The sequence below is a fragment of the Chroicocephalus ridibundus genome, chromosome 1 (assembly GCF_963924245.1).
Source record: "Chroicocephalus ridibundus chromosome 1, bChrRid1.1, whole genome shotgun sequence".
In the NCBI taxonomy this organism is placed as follows: Eukaryota; Metazoa; Chordata; class Aves; order Charadriiformes; family Laridae; genus Chroicocephalus; species Chroicocephalus ridibundus.
The window spans coordinates 72,551,152-72,573,477 of record NC_086284.1 but is presented as its reverse complement, the minus strand read 5'-3'; the positions used below and the strand labels follow the sequence as shown (position 1 = coordinate 72,573,477).

The following is a 22,326-nucleotide window of genomic DNA, read 5'->3' as shown; positions in this document are numbered from 1 at the left end:
CAATGAGGCAGCGCAGGACAGCTGCTCCCTGAGGGATCAAGAGACTTTGAGGGATCAAGTAAGAAATTCAGGGTTGCCCGCAGGAGGCATCGCATGTCAGGACAAGGCACAGGAATAATTGGCTTGTCGTCCAGTTCCAGACTGAAGTCCTCCGCTAGATTGCCCTCTTCTAAACAGGCGGAGGCCAACGTTGCTATAACTTTGCTGTAATTCATAACCCATTTCTTACCCCTTCAGCTCATGAGCCTGGATGCCATAACGTGCTTATATCTGTTAATTATTTATACTCCATTGCAAAGAGAGCCATAGTGTAAGCTGTGACACTAAGATGGATGTTATGGAAGGAAAGGGGAATCAACCCATTTGTGATTCACAAGTGATCTGGGAAATCACAAAAGATTTATGTTGTCCACGAAGAACTTGCTAAACCACATTGTGTGAGGATTGCAATTATTTAGCTGCTGACTATGCTGCAGGACACCTTTTGTTACCCATGAGAATTTTTTATTTGAGGTAGAGCGTGAAATAGTCATGTGAGGACATGAGTGTGTGCAAACCACCATTCGTCAGAAAAAGGGAAATTTAGTCATATATTTAGCGGTCATTTCCCCTTTTTTGTGAAATCCAAATACATATTTTTTTCCCTCTCTCTGTGTCTCTTTCTCTCATCCTCACTCTACGGAAGGAAAGGAAGGTGGGTCTAAAATGTCATTTGGTTCTGACACAAATCTGATTGGGCAACGAGAGACAAATTTCCTCTGTGGGTTGAGCTAAACCCTATATAACGTCCTCACTGGTGATTTTCAATTTTAAATCTTTTCATGAGAAGCTAATGGCTGAAAGACTGCAGAACCACAGGTAAGAGAATCTGATGGAAATTTGGGAATGAAAATCTCCCTTAACCCCTCGGGTCGTGTAGGGCTTATGGAGATTGCTAGATACTAAACCAAAGGGACCGTAAAGCTCTGAAAAAAATAACCAAGTATTTTCATCAGGCAAGGGATGTAACAAGAGAGAAAGTCCCCTGTTAGAGGGTATTACTGTGAACCATGGCTTGTTAATGCTGCAGACAAAGCCACGAGCACCTAGTCCAGATGCAGCCCTGAGAGGGGCTACAGCTCCATGCCAATGCCCTGGAAAGCTTTGCAGATCTAGAGGTATAGGAGACGACCCGGGGTTATGAAACAGTATTATTGAGCAAGAGGTTGGCTTTGTGGTGGTGTAGAGATGACAATAAGTTGGAAATAGTTTATTATAGTCAAACTATCACTTGTCAGACAAATATAGCTACTAGAACGGGGAGAAATTTGTATTAAAGCCGCATTATAAATATGAGCATGATGGGATACACAGAAGATGCCTGAAGGTGAGTACCTATGAATATGATGCATTATAGCGGTAGAAATATATTTTTGCTTTTTGGATACAATTTGAAGCAGTTGTCTTGTCATTTAATATTCATCCTACGGGACAATTACAGTGTTAGGCTAATGCTAAACACATGCAATTTGTATTTATGTATGTAAAATGGAAATAGTATGTATCACATGCATGTATGTACTGCCTTGCACATAAATACCTTACATAGAGCATAAACTGGTGCCCACATATAGCATGTTTTGTGTATTTTTGCCTGTGGTACACTGAGATAACACAAAATCCATCAACTAAGTAGCAGCAGCTGGAACCTCATGGCAGACCAGGAAGCATTCAGTGATGTGCGCAGAAGTTGCCTTGCCCATGCCAGGCCAATACGGGTGACAATTTACGAATGACCGGCAGTGGATAGTTTCGTTTTCCCTTAGTGTCTGATATTTAGGACAAGTTGTTCAGGGCTTTCCTCATCTTTTTTTAGCACAGACTGTAATAGCGTCCATGCTGAAAACTCACTTGCGCACTGCCAGCAAGGTGGGTGTGCATGACATGCGCATGCGTTGTGGTTTGAAGAACCGGAAACAATTTATTGTCGTTTAGAAAATTATTTTATCACCCGATGACCCCTTCCCCATCTGGGAAGGGGAATCAGGAAAAAAGAAAACCCAAGGGTTGAAATATAAACAGATTTAATAGAATATTTCTAAATAATTAACATTAACAATACTAAAGAACCTATATTGATCCTGATACCTATATAAAATATACGAGGATTATACTCAGCCAATTATATCAGTAGGAAGCTGTGCTAGCTTGAAAACACTGAGACCTTGAAACCCGCATGCCATAGCTGGCTATAAAGTAAAGATTTTCACAAATTCAGACACTAGGGTCTTCTAAAAATGCAGTTTTCCCTGTCATTAGAAGAGACCTCACTGAAAAGTGAAATTTCTGAAAGAGAAATTAACCCTGCGTCGCTCAAACCGGGACACGTGGGAATCAAAGATTTTTGTCCCAAGAGAAACATTTGTCGGAGACTTTGAGAGCTTGGCTCTGGCTATAGCAGGAACCTTGCCTGCAGCCCGATCTATGCTAGCCGGCCTCAGTGGGGAAGAGAAAGTGACACAGGATTTAATGAGGTCCATACAACCTTGGGAGACACCTGAAGTGACTGCTGAAGGAGCCAAAGTCTATTCTGTTGCATCTTTGCTCCTGTGTTCACCCAAGTTATCTACACTGCAGCTAACTCGAAACCCCCGACCCGCGTCTCAGTCACATCTTATTGCAAAATAAGCGGAGCTAGATTTTTCCACCCATAGCTGTTGCATGGAAAAGCCGGGGGGACAGCAGCATCTTGTGGTATGTTGTTTCCATCTCCTAGAGTGAAAGGAAAGGGACAGAAGCGATGTTTTGGGCCAAGCCACAAAGTTATTCCGCAAGTCAGGCCCCATAAACTAGGGATGAAGAAGCCTTTCTGCTCACGCAGGATGAACCAAAGCTCACCAGGTTTGGAGCGAGGAAAAGAGCAGTTAACTCTTCAGTTAACATTGATTATTTTCATTATGTTTTCTGTCTTGTAATAAACTTCCCTGTAGATTTCAAGACTCTTCCCCTCAGCTGTCTCCTTCTGCTTTCCTCTGGGAAAAAATGCGGGGGCTCTTCTTTGTCCTGGTGACGTGCACAGCGGGCACCTCCGCTTTCAGACTCCAGCAAGTCAAAAGCACAGGTAAGGGCATGCTTTTTGTCTTTTTTTTTTTTTTTTCCCCCTGTCTCCCTCTCCCTTCTTTTCAATGTGCCCTGCTGACAGTAATGTAAAAATATCTCTGATTTATATAGAAAACTGCCCAGATCACACCGTGTTTTTCAAACACTACTATGAACTGCATGGGGAACCTGTGGTTCTGAAATGCCCTTCCCCCAGATACAAACATTTGGATTTTTCTGCCTTGACCCCTAATATCACATGGTATAAAAATGGTTCAAAACCCATGATATCAGGAAGAGATGAAGATCCAAGAATCTGGGCAAAAGGAGATGCACTCTGGTTTTTACCAGCAATGCTAGAAGACTCAGGAGTATATGTCTGCACCAGAAGGTGGGTATTTCAAAGAAAATCCAGACAAGATGACTGTCTAAAATACATTAGCTTGATTCTGAACTCCAGTTATGTTCATTGCGTGTCTGGATGAGACTGATTCCTTGACGGCTTTATTAGAGAAAAAAATGTTGAAAGTCAGAACTCTTAAATGCATTGTCTGTCTCCTATAGATATATACACTGAAATTTGGTTAAATCATGACACAGTATTGCTGCTCTAGCTACGATCTCACGAGGAAATAATGTACAGAGGGTTTGTTCTAGCTTATTTAGGAGCTCACCACAGGGCTGTGGTGAGTGGGGACGTGCTGCAGACAGGGGATTCTGCAGAACACAACCCTCGTGTTATGGCTCCAGAGAAGCAAATAGGCTTGTCTGCGCTTCAGATTGCCTTACGAAGCATATAGCAAGGCACCATGGCTCTGGCATGGCTTCCTTCTTCCTTATCCCTAATCTTTGCTTTTCTTCTGCTTCATATTCTAAACCAGAATTGGATTGCCTTGATATTGCTGGAAGATCTTTCATGAGACCTGATGCGTATTTACTAGACTGGTACCAGATTTATCATATTGCAGCAGGTTGAGACTTGAGCCATGGCTTTTTTCAGCCTTACTGGTCATTTTTTTCTGAGTGTTTACAATCTGACAGCCCCTTTACAATCTGACAGCCCCAACTGTATGAAACTCATACAGTTTCAAATGAGGTATCAGGGTCTGGAACGGAGGAAGGCAAAACCACCCATCACCATTAGACCCTGAACCCCAGAAGGTATCCCAGGTCTTTGTCTCCTGCCAGCTCCTCTGTCCAGCCAGCCTCCCATTTCTGGGGTCTATAGTGGAAAACAAATCTCTGCATCCCTGGAGCTGCCTGTGTAGAGCGCAGTTTCCTTGCTGGCAAGGCACATCTTGCGAGTGACATGTATCACCAGTAGAAGGGATAGACAGGCAGAACCCAAGTTAACAAATCATGCTCAGCATATTAGATTGGCCTTTACATGTGTCTTAGCAGTGATTGCAGCGGTGGGGCAGAAGAGAAGACTTCAATAGTGAGGCCAGAATAACAAAAGGTTGCAAATATTGTCGTAGAGCACAGAGTAGTTACACGAGACCTTGAAGGGTGTTTCTAAATCCCCTTTCTGGACTATTTCTGGACTATTCTGGCTGAGTTCCTTGACCTATAACACCGTGGCAGTGTTACTGACAGCTATAGCAAAATGCTGTGAAACCTGTTTAAAAAAGATATGCAAGAACCAAGTACCTAGCTTCATTGCTAACATTATTACAGGATTAATAAACTAAACCCAAATTGTATTTCCTTTGCAAACCATCCCACAGGGAAACCATGACTTTTTTTTCAACATCTTATAAAATGAGGGTAGAAGCAAATAATTACAGGTCTCTGCTTCTGTTGGGCAAGTATTTGGGATTTCGACGTCCGACCTGTAGGAGACAGCCCACCACAGTGCTCTAGCAGTAGTGTGAGCCCATCTGCCTGCGGCCCCCAGATGTTCTCTAGTGGGTCAGTGGGTCACAGGCTGAACGCCCCCTGGCTTCACTGGCCCCCGCAGGGGTCAGGCGCTGCCCTGGGTGGAGGCATCTCCAAGGCAGGCTTTCAGAGGTCAAAAAGGACATAGTTTAATCACCTATTTCCCCCACTTTGGTCCTCTTTGGGACTGGAAGCGATTATCACTTAGGGCCAGAAAGAAAAGTTTTTTGTAATTTTTGTAAAACTTTCAGAGCAGGAATGCCTCCTTTTCTACGCAAAATAATATGTACTTAAGAAATGCCTACTGGTTGTGCAATAAGAACTGCGGATGTATTTTAATGCATGCTTTGAGCTTTTTATTTCATTCTTAGGTTCCAACCATTAGGGTTTTTGCAGTCAAGATCTCTTTCAAGGAAATGATGGAGGGTTCATGACACACCTGCGACTGTTTAGGTGGACATGTTCCCTCTCCTTGCAAAATTAAAATAATGCCTTAGCCTGAGGGTGCACAGCAAACTTGGAGTACAAAAAAAAAAAAACGAAAAAAGAAAAGACTGAAGCTCTAAGGCAGACATGTGTCAGCAACATGTTTAGGTTGTGCCAAATCCCAGCACCACGTATTTTCTAGGGTCCCTCCTGGTATGATCTCAGACTTGGCCTCTTAGAAATGGCTAATGAGGGAAATGGAGCCAGGGTGTCACTCGAGTTCCCCTTGTCACCGGTGGGTGTTCACCTCTCCCTACTCTGTCTGCAGAAACTCCTCCTACTGTGCCGAGGTCTCCATCCACCTCACAGTCATGGAGAAAACAGCTGCTCGGGAGATTGCCTATCTCCAGGTCCTCTTCACTTTCACCTCTGGGAAGATTGTTTGCCCTGACCTGTGGGATTTTACACCAAATAGGACAAGCCTGGAGCTCAAGTGGTACAAGGTAGGACTTTCAACTCTTCTTTGTGAAAAGCCTAATCCCAACCCATTTGTAAAGGCACATACATCCCCACTTTCTGTTTCTCCTGAACATCATGTTGGTAAAGTCATGAGCATCTTAACATTATAGCATAACATACGGGTAATCTGGGGGCAGATGTATATATTGTAAGAAAGGTTCTCCAGGGTGGACTCAGCATGGGGTGAAATGTTCCACATGTTATATGTTCTAACAGGCAGTGTAACTATTTTTAAAGACATTACCTACCCTGATTCCGGGGTTTGCTACTTCAGATTAGGCCCTTCTCTTTGGCGTTATGCTTCTTTTTATGGCCCCTCTAGTGAATCCCAGAAAGTAGTACCTCCCAGTGATGCTTCCCCCACGTGAGCTGTACAGGTGGGGTAGCTTTCATTAATCAACTGGAATACTGCATTTGGAGGTACTAGATCCATCACACGAACCTTATAGTGACCTCTTGCCTAACTTGCCAGTCCATCATTTTTCAAGTAGGCAAGCCTGGGTTTGCCTGTAAGGTCAAATATCCCGCATGTGGCCATCCTCAGCTGTCCAGTCTTGCACTGGATAGCATGGGATTCTTATATTTTCATGATACTTTGGTTTAGCTTTTATTTACTCTCGCATTACAATTGTATGCTCTGCCTTGCGCAACTATCATCCTTGCCATAGGATGCAATACCTAGGCTGGCTTTATGCAGCAGCGCCTATGTTGTACCATACCAGCAAAATGCCTTTGCTCAGGTTTCCCTTCAGAAGCAGGCTATAACCCACTGATTTTTACACTGAAAGGGTTATTAAGCATTGGAACAGGCTGCCCAGGGAAGCGATTGAGGCACCATCCCTGGAGGTTTTTAAAAGACGGGTAGACTTAGTGCTTAGAGATATGGTTTAGTGACGGTTCTTGTCAGAGTTAGGTTGATGGTCGGACTAGATGATCTGAAAGGTCCCTTCCAACCTAGGCCATTCTATGATTCTATGATTATTTAAGTAAAAGGCTGCCCCCTCAACATAGTTCTAGCTACGACTGTCAAAAAAATCTAGCCTGACTTCATGGGGAAGGACCATCATTGCTCCTAGCAGGGCTCCAACCCCTGTATAAACAGAGCGTTGGTCATACAGAGCAGGAATTTATCACAGTTTATGAGATCATGTAGGCCATGTAATAGTTTTGTGAAAATCTGCACGATTACTGAAACATATTTATCTCAGAAGAATGGCTCAGAATATCACTCTTATGAGGTCATGTATGGAAAGTAATAGTGTTGTGAAAGCCTTCATGCTTACTTAAAATGTTTTGTCTTAGAAGAATGTCTTAGATGATTACTCTTAAGAGGATGCAGAAAAAGAGCCTATTATATGTTTTCCATCTTAAAACGTGCACTTTATTGAAAAAGCTATACACGCAGGTTATAGCTAGATTAAAATAGCGATTCTTCACACTTCATATAGTGCCTCAGAGCATTGTAGAGGCGGAGACACACTTGAAGAACTTGCCCTTTGGTGGGAAAGTGGAACTGCTCAGATTTCCCAGTGATAAGCGAACTTTTATTAGGAGAGAAATGGGGATAAGTAATTTTGCGTGGGAGTTACACATGGCGTAGCTACACCTATCTGAGCCGTAACACCAGCTACCGTCCTTTCTCCAGGATGCTCTGCCTTTGGAAGACGCCAACGAAAAATTCGTAATTCTGAAAGGTTCGACCGCTCTGATCATGCCTTCTGTGCTACCAACGGACGCTGGCTACTACACCTGCAAGATGCCGTTTCCACATGAAGACGTCATGTACGAAATCACCCGCACAATTCGACTGGAGACCGTCGGTAAATACCCACCCCTTAAAACACCGCGCAACTTCAGAAAAATCTCCTCTCTGTGGGGGCAGCTGAGGAGAGGAACTCGTAGTCGGCCTCTCAGCGCTGCCGAGGGAAGGGGGCCGCCATGGGTGCCCCCGGGCGGGTTTCCCACAGCGTCCCCGGCGGGGCTGGGCTCCCCCCTTCGCCCGACCGTGCGGCGAGCGCCTGCGGTTGTTAAACCGCCTCATTGATGCCGTAGGGGGCGGTGACACCGCAAATGACGTCAGAGGGATTAGGAAATAAACCGCTCGGTACTGGCTCGGGGTGGGGCGGGGGGGAAGCCGCCGTTGAGGCGAACGGGTGACGGCGGCTCGCAGCGGCCAGCAGGGGGCGGGCGTGCCCCGCGCGAGCCAGCACGGCCACGCCCCGCCTCTGGCCACGCCCCATAACCGCGCCCACACTGGCCACGCCCCCCCTCCCCTTGGCCCGCCCTCGCGGTGCGGGCTCACGGTGCAGCCTTCAGCACCAAGATGTCCTTGTCCGGCGTGCGGGGTCCTGGGTCACGCCATCCCGGGCACAAATACAGGTTGGGCGGAGAACGGCTTGAGAGCAGCCCTGAGGAGAAGGACTTGGGGGTGCTGGGGGACGAGCAGCTCAACAGGAGCCAGCCATGTGCGCTCGCAGCCCAGAAAGCCAACCGCAGCCTGGGCCGCATCAAAAGAAGCGTGGCCAGCAGGTCGAGGGAGGTGATTCTGGCCCACTACTCCACTCTCGTGAGACCCCACCTGGAGTATTGCGTCCAGCTCTGGAGTCCTCAGCACAGGAAGGGCATGGACCTGTTGGAACGGATCCAACGGAGGGCCATGAAGATGATCAGAGGGCTGGAGCACCTGTGCTATGAGGACAGGCTGAGAGAGCTGGGGTTGTTCAGCCTGGAGAAGAGAAGGCTCCAAGGTGACCTTGTAGCAGCCTTCCAGTAACTAAAAGGGACCTACCGGAGAGATGAGGAAGGACTCTTTATCAGGGAGTGTAGTGACAGGACAAGGGGTAACAGTTTCAAACTGAAGGAGAGTAGATTTAGATTAGATATTAGGAAGAAATTCTTTACTGTGAGGGTGGTGAGACACTGGAACAGGTTGCCCAGAGAAGCTGTGGCTGCCCCATCCCTGGAAGTGTTCAAGGCCAGGCTGGATGGGGCTTTGAGCAGCCTGGTCTAGTGGGAGGTGTCCCTGCCCAGGGCAGGGGGGTTGGAACTAGATGATCTTTAAGGTCCCTTTCAACGCAAACCATTCTATGATGCTATGATTCTATAAGATGTGAGCTCGATCCTATCTATCTGTCTCCTCAAACACGTATCTCTGGGCTTGAAATTAGAATTTCTCTCTTTGCCAGTGAGTTTAATAATCAAATGAAAGATGTTGAGCAAAATGGCACATTTCTATTTCCAGTTCTGGGGCAATGCCCACAAGTTTCTCCTGCACTAGCATTGACTCTCTCTTTTCCTCTTTCTCCCTCCAGAACAAGAAAAGAGAATTACACCGATAATTGTGTATCCAACACAAAAGACAACATCAGCTGCTCTCGGTAAGGGACAATGTTATATTTGGAAACATCTAGTCAGAGAAAAGGTAGAGCAGGTCCTCTTGTGGTGTTATTTGTTGGCATAAATTGTTGTAGTACTTTTGATCTTGACTATATTAGCTGAGGGTCAGTGTTGGAGTAGTTTTTGCTTCTTACCATTTACAACTAGATGCTATCTTCCATGTAGGAGAAGCTGCAGAAAGAACTGCTGTAGATTTTAGCCACTAAGAAAGCAATAAAAGCATGTTTGCACTATTAGATCAGCTGTCCAGAGTTCCCCCTTCACTAAGAACTTTCCTTTTTCAATATTTCCTCAAATTGGCACGGGTTATCTGGTGGCATTGAATGAGCCACCTAGCTCTTTTGGGAGGAGACATTTTTTCATTGGTTTTTACTGTTTGAACTAGACAGTTGTTATTAGTTAGAAAGTACCTTGATAGGATCTCCATTTTTCTTTGAAGATTATATTGTGATGAAAGTTCTGTTGCCCTTCCTCTTCCCAGAAAATGCCGGGTATGTTTTACACTAAGCTTTTTTAACTTGGGTGCCATGCACGCGGCTGTGTCCTATGATGTCTTAGTTTTCCCTGCCACTTCTCTTTCCATCAGCATAGGACTACCACGTCATTTTTTGGGGGGTCTGTGTAGCTCTGTGGCATGTTTTATATCCCTTTTATCACCATCTGCACAGATATTATAATAAAATTGCATTATTGAGCCCTGTGTTTTCCATATAATATAGATGCGCACCAGTCTGGAGGCTCTTTATCTTTAGCTCTGAATTGAAATAATTATAGCCAAATTTATGAGTTTTTGCACGATCGTTTTATCTCTGGAGGTCCCACCTTGAGCTGAATGTCCTTGCCTACAGCAGCTCTGCGTGAACCTACACTGCTGGTTAATGCAGTTGCTCCAGAGTGCTAAATCACACCCTGCCCTTTGGGCTGTGATACGTCAGAAGGAGCAAGGCCACAGGAATACAGCTTTGCCTCCTGAGGAATGTGTCTAGTGCCAGAGTTGCTAACTGTTGCAATGGGAAAGTGATTTGGTTAGTAGCGGGAAGGACTGCCAAACTGGAGGGTCTTGCTGCCAAGGAGTAGGGGATCAAAAGCAAACCTCAGTTTTGACTGTAGTGGTGCTTGACGTGTGTGGGAACTTGATCTCCCACTGGAGGTGTTGGTTTTCACCAAGAGAAAGAGTAGTTCTCCATATGTATCCAAATGGGGTTTTTAATCTTTCTTTTACCAACAGGCTCCAAGATGACTCTCCCCTGCAAAGTGTTTGTTGGACTGAGCAGCCACTTCCATACCGATGTGGAATGGCTAGCAAATGACACCGCCGTCGATGTGGTTTACAAGCAAAGCAGAATTACAGAGGGGGAACGACAGTAAGTCTGGCTGAAAGTGTTTCCTTGTGCTTGTTGTTTTAACCTGCAGGGTGACAGGGGCTTGCAGCTGAATGCCAGGTAATGACATGGGATATGGACAGATCTGAAGTGAAGGTGAGAGCTGAGAAAAAAAAACAGACAGGCAAGCAAAAATACCCCAAGCCCATGGTTGTTCATGGTATACTGCAAATGACCCAACTTCGAGGCTTAAACTTGAAGCACATTTTCATGGGCAGCTGAGCTGATGTAGGAGCTGACTGCAGTGGGAAGCAAGGGGTCTTGATCCTTTCCAGTGCTTCTCTTATCTCTCTCTTTGCCAGCAAAACAGCAACAGCCTCTCCTGGCATTCATGAGGTTCTCTGAACACACTAAGACAGCAGAAAAATATCCATTTTTTTGTTTTGTTTTAAAATACCATTGTTTTTCCCCCCTAAGTGTTGTTCTTTTCCACATTAGTGAGCTAAACTGACTCACCGAGACGCCCAGTGAGAGCTAGGGCTGGTGCCAGGGAAGCCCTGGGGGGGATGCTGGTGGGAGGACGAAGCAGGATGTCCCACATCCTCTTGCCCTGATCCATTGTCTCTTCCCATCTTGCGGAGCCTTCTCTCGGCTGCCTCATAGATGCATTCCTCAAGGCTTTTCCCACTAGGAAAGGAGGGAAAAGATCCGCTTTCTGTACCCATCACATGTCACCTGAGCAGTGCTAACTCGCTGCGTGCAGGGATGCTGCTCGTGCTTTGCAAATGTGAGGTAAACCTACCGACTGGAATCTCTTAGTTGAGGTCCAGATTGGCATGTTTTATCTCTCATTTGATGAAACTGAGAGTGTCCACAAAGATCATCACCCTCACGTGGGTCATGGTGGCTCTCCCTCTATTGGTGGACGGGGCCAGGGAGGCTCCTGGACTCTGGGATGACATTGCTTCAGTTATTAATGGTTAAACTGGTCACTCACCAGCTAGCACCTTGCCAAAGAGCTCCTTAGATTTAGCATGGGGCAGGGAACAGTCCCAAGAGAGCCTGGGGATGTGGCATCCCTATTTTGAGGGAGAAGAGTGTTTAACAGTAATGGATGTGAGCTGGTTTTGGCCATTTGTGGCCATCGGTGCCAGATAACAACTTGGCCATGTTTAGTTTATTGCAGAGCTGCAGCTAGAGGCAACATGGTAACTCAGCTGTATGCCCAAGCCCTTGTGTGTTTTCACATTCTCCACAGCATATTTGAGACCATTTATTTATAATGTTGTTTACACGGGTAAGTGACAGTGCGTTAAAGCTGTGTTCAGGAGCCATAAAATGTACTGTGACTATAGTCTCTGCAGGCTTTAGAATACAGCAGCACATGTACTTTCTTACTTGGGCTTTAAAAATTGTTTTTGTTATTACTATCACTATCAGATAGTGGTAACAGAGCACTGGCACAGGCTGCCCAGAGAGGTGGTGGAGTCTCTGTCAGTGGAGACATTCCAAACCCACCTGGACGCGTTCCTGTGCAACCTGCTGTAGGTGACCCTGCTCTGGCAGGGGGGTTGGACTAGATGATCTCTGAAGATCCCCTCCAAGCGCTACCATTCTGCGATTCTGTGATTATTACTTTTACACATTATACAATTGCATGAGGACAGGGACCATGCCAGCTAGGGCTCATGTGAAGCCCACAATGTGCGAGACACCCCAATTCTGCTGGACGCCTTCAGAATGGCAGCAAGACAAAACAGGCCGAATGCCACCGGGAAAACAAATTCCTCGCAGAAATCTCTGGCAAAGCACCCACTGCTGTGTTGCTGCCTTCCTGCAGTATAGTCCCATGAGGAATTCACAGGGAACTCCATCGACGCAGCGCATAGCAGGCTCATGATCAGATCATCAAAGAGCAGCTGGACAACTGCTCCAGCAATGACTAAAAGATATCAAGAGACGATGTTTGCCTGCAGCTAGAAAACCACTTATAAATAGTCGGACTGATGAAACAATCAGGTTGAAGGAAGCTGGAAACTTCCTAGACAGTTTCTTGTATTGAGCTCTTGGCTTTGGGCACGTGATAGACAGGAACGGTGTTTCAGTTTGCCGAGGGCGCATTTGCAGGGTTATGTTTTCCATATATCCTCTTCCAGCCAATAGTAAGAAATAATCTCAGAAATGAATAGATGGTCAGAGAGGAGGAATTAGGTCCTTCCACAACCCTGTGTAGGGAGCTCAAAGAATTCTGCTCGCCTTTCTTCCTTCCTTTTTCTTTATTTTTGCAAGACAAATCCAGATCTTTTTTTTCCTGGAACATTCAACAAGTGCAGGATGGGTACGGACTTCTGAGACTCAAATAGCTGGCACAACTGGGCTGGAAGACAGAGTGTCCTCTAGTGCTGAGGGGCTAGGTCAGAAATGAGCAAATACCCAATGCATTTTCTTGCAATGTGCTGTTAGAATGAACACATCAAATACAGAAAAGCCAGTTTATAGAAGGATTTAGCATTAAATTTTTCTTTTTCTTCCAGAGAAATTGTAGAAAATGGTGAAAACTTCATTGAAGTGCCACTGATTTTTGATTCTGTTGAAGAAGTGGATTTTTACACAGACTTTACGTGTCTGGCCCAGAACAGATATGGCTACCAAGTACTGCCAACAAGGGTCAAGCAGGAAGGTAACTAGTTTGAATGCTTATTTGGGATAAGTGTTATCATTATTCTGATGCTAAATTATCATCCAAGCCTTTTATACCATCAGAGCTAGTATTGGGATGAATTATTGCCTGGGGGAAAACCGGTTGCCTCTTTCACCTGTAGACTTCAGAATAGCCTGTTCACAAAATACACTTTCTGTGGGTCATTTTCTGCAGGGATAAAGATCTGTGCTCACATCCCTGTTCATTGGACAGGGCTCCAATTTAGATACACTCTGTAAAATGATGGCTCCGGTGAGACTACTGGCAAATTCCCACTGGGTGCAGCAGGGACAGATCTCCTCCAGTTCCTCAACAAGTACTTGACAAAAAAAAAAAAGACAATAGCAGAATAAAGATCAGAGTGTTCCTTCTCCTCGTGTACAGACTGCCGCCAAAATAACAAGAGGTGTAAATTATGATGGGTGTTGTTATTTTGGCTCCTAGTGATGGGAAGAGAAAGCCTAAGCTCAGTGCAATTAATGCTGCAGTGTGATAGACCATTGGCCAAGAACCAGCTCTAAAAACAATGTGAAGCAATCCTAATTGTTTCTTTGCATGCCGTTGATGAATCACCAAAGCTTGCTCACACTGTGTTAGAAAGGCACATGAACATTTACAGTCTTCGTTATGAGTTATACCTTGTGACTCACTATGCAGCATTCTATGATGAGGGATTTGTACTTGCTTTGCTAGATGATGTGCTGCCCTTGTCTTCCATGGCTACACGGGTATTACTACACAGGAGGCAATTCATGAACCACTATAGGCTGGAATAATACCAAATGGTCCGGATGGACACTGGTCTTGGACATTAGCTGTATTTTGGGAAGAAGATGAGTCTTGGCTTGATCTTCAGTGATTTACAGGAGAAAATATGAGAAAATATTCACAGAGCTTGAGGGTGGACTAGCTGTTAGGTACTCCCTCTCCACACAGTGCTGTTATTTCCTGCTTGGAGTGTATCTGCTTCCACCAAATTAAGACAGAAAGCACATAGCTGCCCTGACCAGGGGTTGGGAAGAGTCATGTGTGTGCAAAAGGATTGAACTTTAAATTCTCACCCTCTATTGTTTTCCAATTCTTCCTCCCATCTTCATACACCCATTTCCCAGAGCGCTCAATCAGTAGGCCTCTTCCTTTCGCAGGTGATCAGCCCTGCTGGAAGGTTAACTTGCAGACATCCTTTTTATTGTGATTTCTCCTCTTCCTCCTTGAACTTAGAGAACTATGTTCCTGGGAGGGTTTTTTTTTATTTTGAAAATATTTTATTTATTTACTTTTCCAGCTGTTGGCTTGTCCTGGTACATTGCAATGATTCCCGTCGCATTGGCTGGCGTGATCCTGGGGGGGATATGCATACACAAGTGCTGGAAGCGGAGAGCCGATAAAGGATACGCAATACCAAAGGTTTAAAATCTGCTTTATTCTCCAACTGCCAACTGAACAGAAAATCATCCTGGCTATCTTTCATGAGAGAGACAGAGAGACAGTTCGGACCAGACATGCTGCTTCCCAGCAGATGGGTGTATATCAACTATTTTCCTCTTCTCCAAGACTTCCACAATCTGATGAAGTTATAAATACAAGTTTGCGTTTTTATGCTGCCAAGATGCAGGAAACCTGCTTCTGTTCGTTTGCAGCTAGGTTGCAATCTGTAGAATTTCGGAACACAGAATACCAGGAGTGTGCCCTGGATATGGGAAGGGTAGGGAAAGGGAGGTGCTCTCGCTTTTTCTAATGCCAGTAGTCTTATTTAAAAAAAAAAGGAAAAGAAAAACGCTAATATCTAAAAAAAGAAGCTAAGAAAGCTTGCTACAGAAGGACTATTCCACACCAGAGTGAAAATGCAGTTTTCTTATACATCCAGACTCCTTTTATCTTACTTCAGTCTAAAAAGAGTCATTTGTTTTCATTTTCCAGAGCCAAATACAATTGTCATGGCAACTGTGTATCTATGAACTTTTCCACAGAAAATCTTAATTTTTTCACCATTTGGATTGCTCTTTGCTTAAACAGACTGTCTCAGAATATCCCTCCCCCAGAAATAACTGCATCAACATAACAGATAATTCTACATTGGAGAATTCAGTTCTGTTTTATCTACCAATATCTCATAGCTAGAGATTCATAGGCAGCTGTAACATGTTGTTATCTTGGCCAGGAAAAGAATTTGGAGGGATTATTTAGTGTTTTGAGAGTCATTTGACTAATACAACTTTTTATTCCTGGAAGTGATTTGACAGATTACCAGTAACAATGTACCGTCTTGCCCTTCTGTGCCTCTATAACTCTTTCATGACTGGCCTGATTCTCCTCTCTGATATGAGTATGAAAGATAAAAGTCTGGCTTAGATTCCCATAAACTATGAATCTGCACCAGTGTAAAGCTGGTACAGCTTCAGGAACCTTGTGTCCTTTAGATTGAAGTATGCAAATTGATTACTCATGATGCAAAACACCGCCCGTTAGGTTAATCGAACTGGATTCCAGTCTTGACATAAATCAGGAGGGAGCAATAAAATAATTAGTGACCATGTTGTGGTTTGAGGATCAGAACGAGTAAAATTACTTGGTTGCTTCCTCTTCCAAGAGATAACACTTATGATAGCCGAGAAATAGTTCCATCATATGTAATATGTATTATCTTCATTTGTATGGGAGGGGAAGAGACACAGCCTTAAGGTCTAGATTGTTACAGACCCATAACTGACATCTCTCACAGACACCAAAGATAAAGCTTTTTTTTTCAGGTAAGTCAGCCCAGAGGTTTTTCGAACTTTGTAGGAAAAAAAATAACCAGGAAAAATGTTGGCTCCAAAGAAACAAATTATAAAGTAAGAATGTTAGAACTGCGTGTGGTTCCACAAACTAAGGAAATGAATGACTTGCATCTATCTGGGAGAGGCCCTAATCTAATTCCTTTCCACCACTTAATAGCTGGTTCTGAGTTTAGCCCAATAAATATCCGGAAGGATTTTAACGACTAGGATGTGGCTTGAATTAAGAAACTCTTCAATATATTAGCAAGAACCTTCACATTTTATGATATTTAAGCCCAAGTATCCCTTTAAATAGTCTAAGTCTTTGCCGTGAAGATACCGGCACAGAGACTAGATTTCTAACACAGTCTGAGTCAATGGCGATCAAAGACAACCACAGACCTTACTGTTTCCAAGTGCAGAATATTAAGGATAATGATGAAGAACACATATATTTTATGGGCAGATGGGAAAAAGGTGGCTGCAAGTGTGAAAAACAGTCAATCCAATTGGATATCTGTTCTTTGAAGAAAGAAGACTATAGATGAACTGACCATTGCTGGAAGGAACGTGAAATATATTTTAGATACATCAGGAATGCTCATTTTTATCAAGCAATTACTAGTCTGTAACTAGAGAACAAATTAGGTTTGCCAATAAGTGTAACCTTTCAAAATGTGATTTATTCTTCCTGTCCATCTGTATCCTCCAAGAGTACTGTGATAACACATGAGGCTGTAGGCGCAGGGTTGGATTTCACTAAGCAGTGGAAGAGAAGTAGAACTTTTAGTATATGGAGTATTGGTGCCATAAAACAGTTAAATACCTCAGATCCTCCTCCAAACTAGAGAAGGAGAAAGAAATGTGAATGTGAGATAAAAATTAGGGTACAGAGAACAGATGTTACATACTCAGTGGTGTCTGGAATACAAAGGGAATGTAAAGAAACGAAGGTTTATCTTTTATGAAGTGATATTTGCTTCTCTGACTGCTGGTATAGTAATATTCTGAAGGTTGTTGTAATAGGTAGACTTGTTCAAGTGAACTAGAATAGTGTAAATGTTTTTCAGGTAGACTTGAACAAGTGATCTACCTAATGTAAATATTTTATATCAATTTGTATTGTTATAAATAAGGGCAACATGGTCTATACTGTTTTTGAAAGTGTTATGTGAAAGATGGAAAAAAAATAAAAACCAAACCAAAGTGCTGGTGTGTGAGTTGGGTGGGAAAGATGTGAGATGGCTCTTTGGGGGTGGCCGCTCTTTCCTGGAGAGGTGTGATTTCTCCAGCGCTCTGCTGCGGAGGGGCCAGTCCCCTGGGGGTGCAGTGACCCACACTGTCTCCAGACGCTTCTGCTCTCACCCTGCGGCTGCGCCTTTTCGCAGCCAAGGGAGGCCAAACCCTGATGGACCAAGCTCCTTTCCCGACTGCCACCATGTTCATGGCTGTCCTTGCTCTGCAGTCTCCCGAGTGTTTGGGCTCACTCTGGGCGGGTGGTATGGGGTGGTCTTTCTCTGGCTACTGGCTGTTGGAGTATTGTGTTGCCCCACTGAGTTCTGTGCCAGGACATCTGGAAATGCAGGTTAACACAGACTGTCACTGTGGGCATGTGAATTTAGCATGTGCTTCCCAGGTGGGGACGTTTGTCTTATTCAGTTTCCCAAAGGCAAGATTTTTGTCTCCTCCTTTTTTTAGTCAAAATTAGAGAACTCCACTTGTCACTGTATTTTAGGTAGGTCCATCCTGGGATGTTCAGAGTCATTAGCCTCAATGTACTTTGAGGAGGAAATGTCCTGAATCTCAAGGCAAATTGAGACTAAGGACTGACTTGCACTGATTTATTATTGGACATGAAAAGAAATGCAGTATGAGGGAATGCCACTTCACGTCAAGGATTCAGGGCTCTGCACCAGAATATTTCTCTTCAGAAAAATTAATGATGTAAGGAGGACAAGACCACCTCATTCCTGGGACTGTGTGGGTTTATAGCATTTGCCAGAGAAGTCAGCCATCTGCAGCAGCTTCAAAAGCACACCTACAGAGGGGAAGAGGCTGGTGTCTTGAGTTAGCATCCAGGGCAGAGCCTGTCCCTGCAGCGGTAGTTCTTTTCAGGAAGTATGAGTTCAATTAACAATTATTTTCTTGTTTTGCTCAGCATATGTGATCTTGATGTCAGCTTTCCATCTGAACAGGCAGCATAACTGATATTTGACCAGAGTAGCACCTAAAAGAAAGTAAACATGTAATTTGGAGAGCACCAGATAATTAGATCTGCTGGTTCCCAAGAAACCCTTAAATAAATGCGGGAGCAAATGGAAGTAAGAACTCGATCTGTGCACAGAGCTGATCTTGGCAGATCAAGATAAGGTGGTTAAATTTTTTTTTATTCTAGTAGCTGGAGGGGGGAAGTTATGCATGCAGGAGGAAAAGAAACATGAGGTACCATTGCCAGGAATAATGCTTTAAATATGAGAATAGCTGATGAAAGTGTTTGACGATTATTCTGACTCAAGTCTGCAAAGCAAGAGGCCCAGGAGAGCAAAACAAGGAAAGGAATAGATCTTATGTTTTGGAGCTGACTCCCTGTCCACTTATAACCTCAGAGCTGCTAAAGATAGCCTCGGGTGGAGTGCCTCTCATCCAGCCTCCGACCAGCCAAAAGGAATACCGCTGGTCTAAGCCAACCGTTGATGTTTCCTCTCCACTCAGTGCAGAAAGAGTTATCTCCAGTGCCTAAAACAGATGGGTTGAATTGCCCTCTGGAGGTGCCTGTCTTTTTCCACCAGTTTAAGACAAAGTGAGACGAATACACCTTGGATTACAGGAACGATTGGTCGTGGACCAATGGATTTCAGGTTATCAGAAGGATTATAGGAAAAAATGGACTTAAGCCCTTTCACATAGTCAATGCTGCTGGGCTTTCTTGGAGAATGACTTTAATGCTGGCAGCTCCCCATGCAGAGCAAGGACACAGGCTCACGCTAAACGAAAATACTGTAAGAGGTTGTGAGGCAGGCACGAAGGCATGGATTGTGCCTGCACAAAGGAATCCAACACAAGAGGCAAGCTGAAAATATCTGTCCGATGAAACGTTGGTGAAAAGTTTGTGGCTCACGGACCGTGTAGTCATGAAGTGCCAGAGCTGTTACAGGAAGAAAGAGCTCTGTGTGTGCGTGCGGCTGAAGTCCACAGGGTCTCCCTGGGACCACGAGGAGCTCTGCTGTACCACTGCAGGCGAGCGGGGGGTTCTCGCGCATGCAGGGGGCAGCGGGGGCTGCCAGCCCTCCCACAGCCCTCAGCCAGCTCAGCTCCCACCGCAGCCAGCGCCCGCCTGCTCCGAGCAGGCACTGCTGGGCAACAGCAGCAGACCGGAAAAAATATTGTTATGTGCAAATGAAATATCATAAAACTAGTCTGCTGCCAGTGGGCAAACACAGGCTGTTGATAAGAAAACCACTATATATATATACACATATATATATGTATATATTTATATATAACTCATTAGCCTGGTTTAGTGTGTTCATTGCACTGGAAATTACAGTCTGTATCAGTCTACACATTAGTTAGTATACATGATGTAAAGAGCTTAATAAAGCAGATAAAATGTAGCACCAGTCAGTTTTCAAGAAGGACATGTTGCCGTCTTCCTCAAGTTCCTCCAGGGAGAGCCAGGCACCTAATAATAAGAGGGAAACTTTTAAAAACTCACATAGATCCAAGCTCACTTGTTAGAACTCATGAAATTCATCCATTACTGAATCTTTTTCTGCAAAGTGTGGTTTAGCTTTTAAAGTGGTGTGTCCCTCCTACCAATTTTAGGTTTTCACACCAGTCTAAATTGTCTCAGAAACTGATGACAGGTTCAGGTGGAAACAGCAAACTCCTTTGTAACATGTTAAAAAAGTCAATGTCTCAGTCCTGACAAGAAGTGAAGGTCCTCTCTTTCTCACTGTTTTTACTGGTTTGTCATCTGTTGAGTAGCGCCACAGGAACTTCATTTTTATGTACTTACATTTCACAGAAATGCAAGTTTTGATTTCTTTGTGGACAGTGAGGTATTACCAATGTTTCTGTCTCGTGGGGCTTGAATGGTACTATTCGTTTAAAGCCTTAGAGGTCCTGTTTTGCCTTGATTATAGAGGATTCATCCATCTACTAAGCTGTGGGATAAATGAATCATCCTGTTTGCTTGCTTTGGCTCCCAAATACGCTTCGTCATAAGTGGGGCCTCTGGGAGGCCAGACTGTGACTGGAAATAGTTGATAATGTGTTTGTTTACTTGCAAAAAGAAGACTCTCAAGTAACTTGTGGCTCTCCAGTTGGAGACACAGCTGAACTCAGTAATTAAAGGGTATTGTTACATGTATCCTTAATATGTTGCTACCACTCTTTTCCTTTTGACTGGGACTTAACCATGGCTGGTCTTCAGCTGATTTGAGAACCCACCAGCGGAGACGGTGGGCAAGCCACGGTGGTTTCTCAGCTCTCACCATCATAACCCAGCTAGCCTGTGGATGCTGGAGACTAGGGCTTCCTTTTTGTGAGTAGCGAAGAGCTACCAGCTCAGGGGAGAAACATATGCCCTGCCTTTGATCACAGCTGATGGGTAGTTTACCTGCTGGATCTAAGCCAGTAAAATGCACAGTAGAGAAAGATCAGAGGTTCACATTTCCACCTAAGAGTGGCAAAGCTGTATGACTGATTGATCCTTGCTAGGAAAGAATGTATAAGCTTTTTTTTTTTTTTTTTATTACCATATCGATCTGGTGCTATTTAGGAAACATGGGTTGCCTGGGAGAATGTAAGGGTGAGTGGAAGAGCGTGGCTCCCCATGGGGAGAGTTGTGAAGTGCTTCAGGGACACTTGAGTAATGGAGAACTTGTGAGAACAGGCAATATGATCTTATCTTCTGCCTGGAAAGGCAAAGACAGGCCATGGTAGCTGCCTGTAAGCACATCCAGTAGGAGAGTAAAAAAGGAAGGGCATGTAATTATTTGCACTAATGAAGGAAACCAGGATGAAAAATGCATAACCAAAATTAAGTTGGCTGGTAATCACTGCAGCAATGAGGTCCTGAAAAGACCTTCTCAGCAGGAGTAATGGCTAGGAAAAGAAATGACTTAACCTGGACCTGGGTACAACTATGAAAGGGATTTGATGTGTGTGACGGCAGGTGGTCTTCCTGCAAGGCTGCATCTCATCCTCTAGCTTTGTGCTCTTTATTTGCATTGAAAAAGGGCTGGACAGCTGCAGATAAAAAATGCCTTATAAGGGTTTAATTATTGCGTTATTATTATTTCCTCAGTTAAATCTCTGGTGCCCATATTTACCACTCTTTCAAGCTTGCAAGGCCTGGAAGATCAAAAGAATTAACCACTGAACACAATTGCTGGATATGTCTTTGTAGACCTGTCCAAAGTCCTAATCTGCTTTAAACTCTGCCGGGAGACACCAGTCGCCTCTGGAAAATTACCCTTAATGAGGTCTGGCTTTCCTACTGGTGGGACTGATACAATCTCTAAACAAAACTGTGTTGTAAGAGAAGAGTTAGCTCTTCATATCACCCAAGTGCCTGCGTAATGCGGAGAAGAGGAGGAGGAGGAGAAGGCCCTTAAACGCTGCTCTGTCCTTTTTCACTCAGTCTCATGAACGTTGCTTTCTGCTTGTTTATTTTAGTGTTTAACAGCTGCTCCCATGGCATTCGCTCTTGGCTGTGCACTGGGAAGTGCCATGGAGCAACATTGCCCCAGCGAGGGTCCCAGGAGCTTCCTGGCTCAGGCCGGTAGGATCTCCCAGACTGCAAGCAAGCAGCAGGAGCGAGGTCTCTATCAGGAATGTCAGGTCACTAGAGACAAGGAGAAAAGAGCACAGTAATGGTAAGTATCAGTGGCATCTAACTCCCAGCCCTGGAAGAGTGCTTTAGGATGTAGCAACCAGCTGCTGAAGCACAACTGCTAGAGGCTTGACAGAAATACTTTATAATTTATGGGATCAAATTTCAGGATTAGTGCCTGTGCCTCTATGTTGGGTTTTTTAAAACTTTAATTATAAAAGCAGAATGCTGATTTACCCAAATGCAATCCCCCCACCCCTCCTTCAATCAGTAACTCAAGTTTTTCATCAACTGTTTACACAGTATGGGACACACTGGTTATCCAGAGGCAGCCTAAGACTGCAAATACATCAGTCACCAACTTTGTAGTTTAGATTTAGTGCTTGTAATATTTAACATTGGCATTCA

The 22,326-nt window shown here is 44.3% G+C and overlaps 1 protein-coding gene across 1 annotated transcript; it reads left to right on the top strand.

Annotated features, from left to right (window-relative positions):
- Nucleotides 1-831: 831 nt before the first annotated feature.
- On the top strand, nucleotides 832-17,241 carry IL1R2 (interleukin 1 receptor type 2). Its single transcript, XM_063339284.1, has 9 exons — nucleotides 832-858; nucleotides 2,970-3,100; nucleotides 3,211-3,469; nucleotides 5,711-5,885; nucleotides 7,547-7,721; nucleotides 9,213-9,278; nucleotides 10,526-10,661; nucleotides 13,154-13,299; nucleotides 14,606-17,241. The coding sequence occupies exons 1-9, from the start codon at nucleotides 833-835 to the stop codon at nucleotides 14,731-14,733; spliced, it is 1,242 nt and encodes a 413-aa protein (XP_063195354.1). The 5' UTR covers nucleotide 832; the 3' UTR covers nucleotides 14,734-17,241.
- Nucleotides 17,242-22,326: the final 5,085 nt, after the last annotated feature.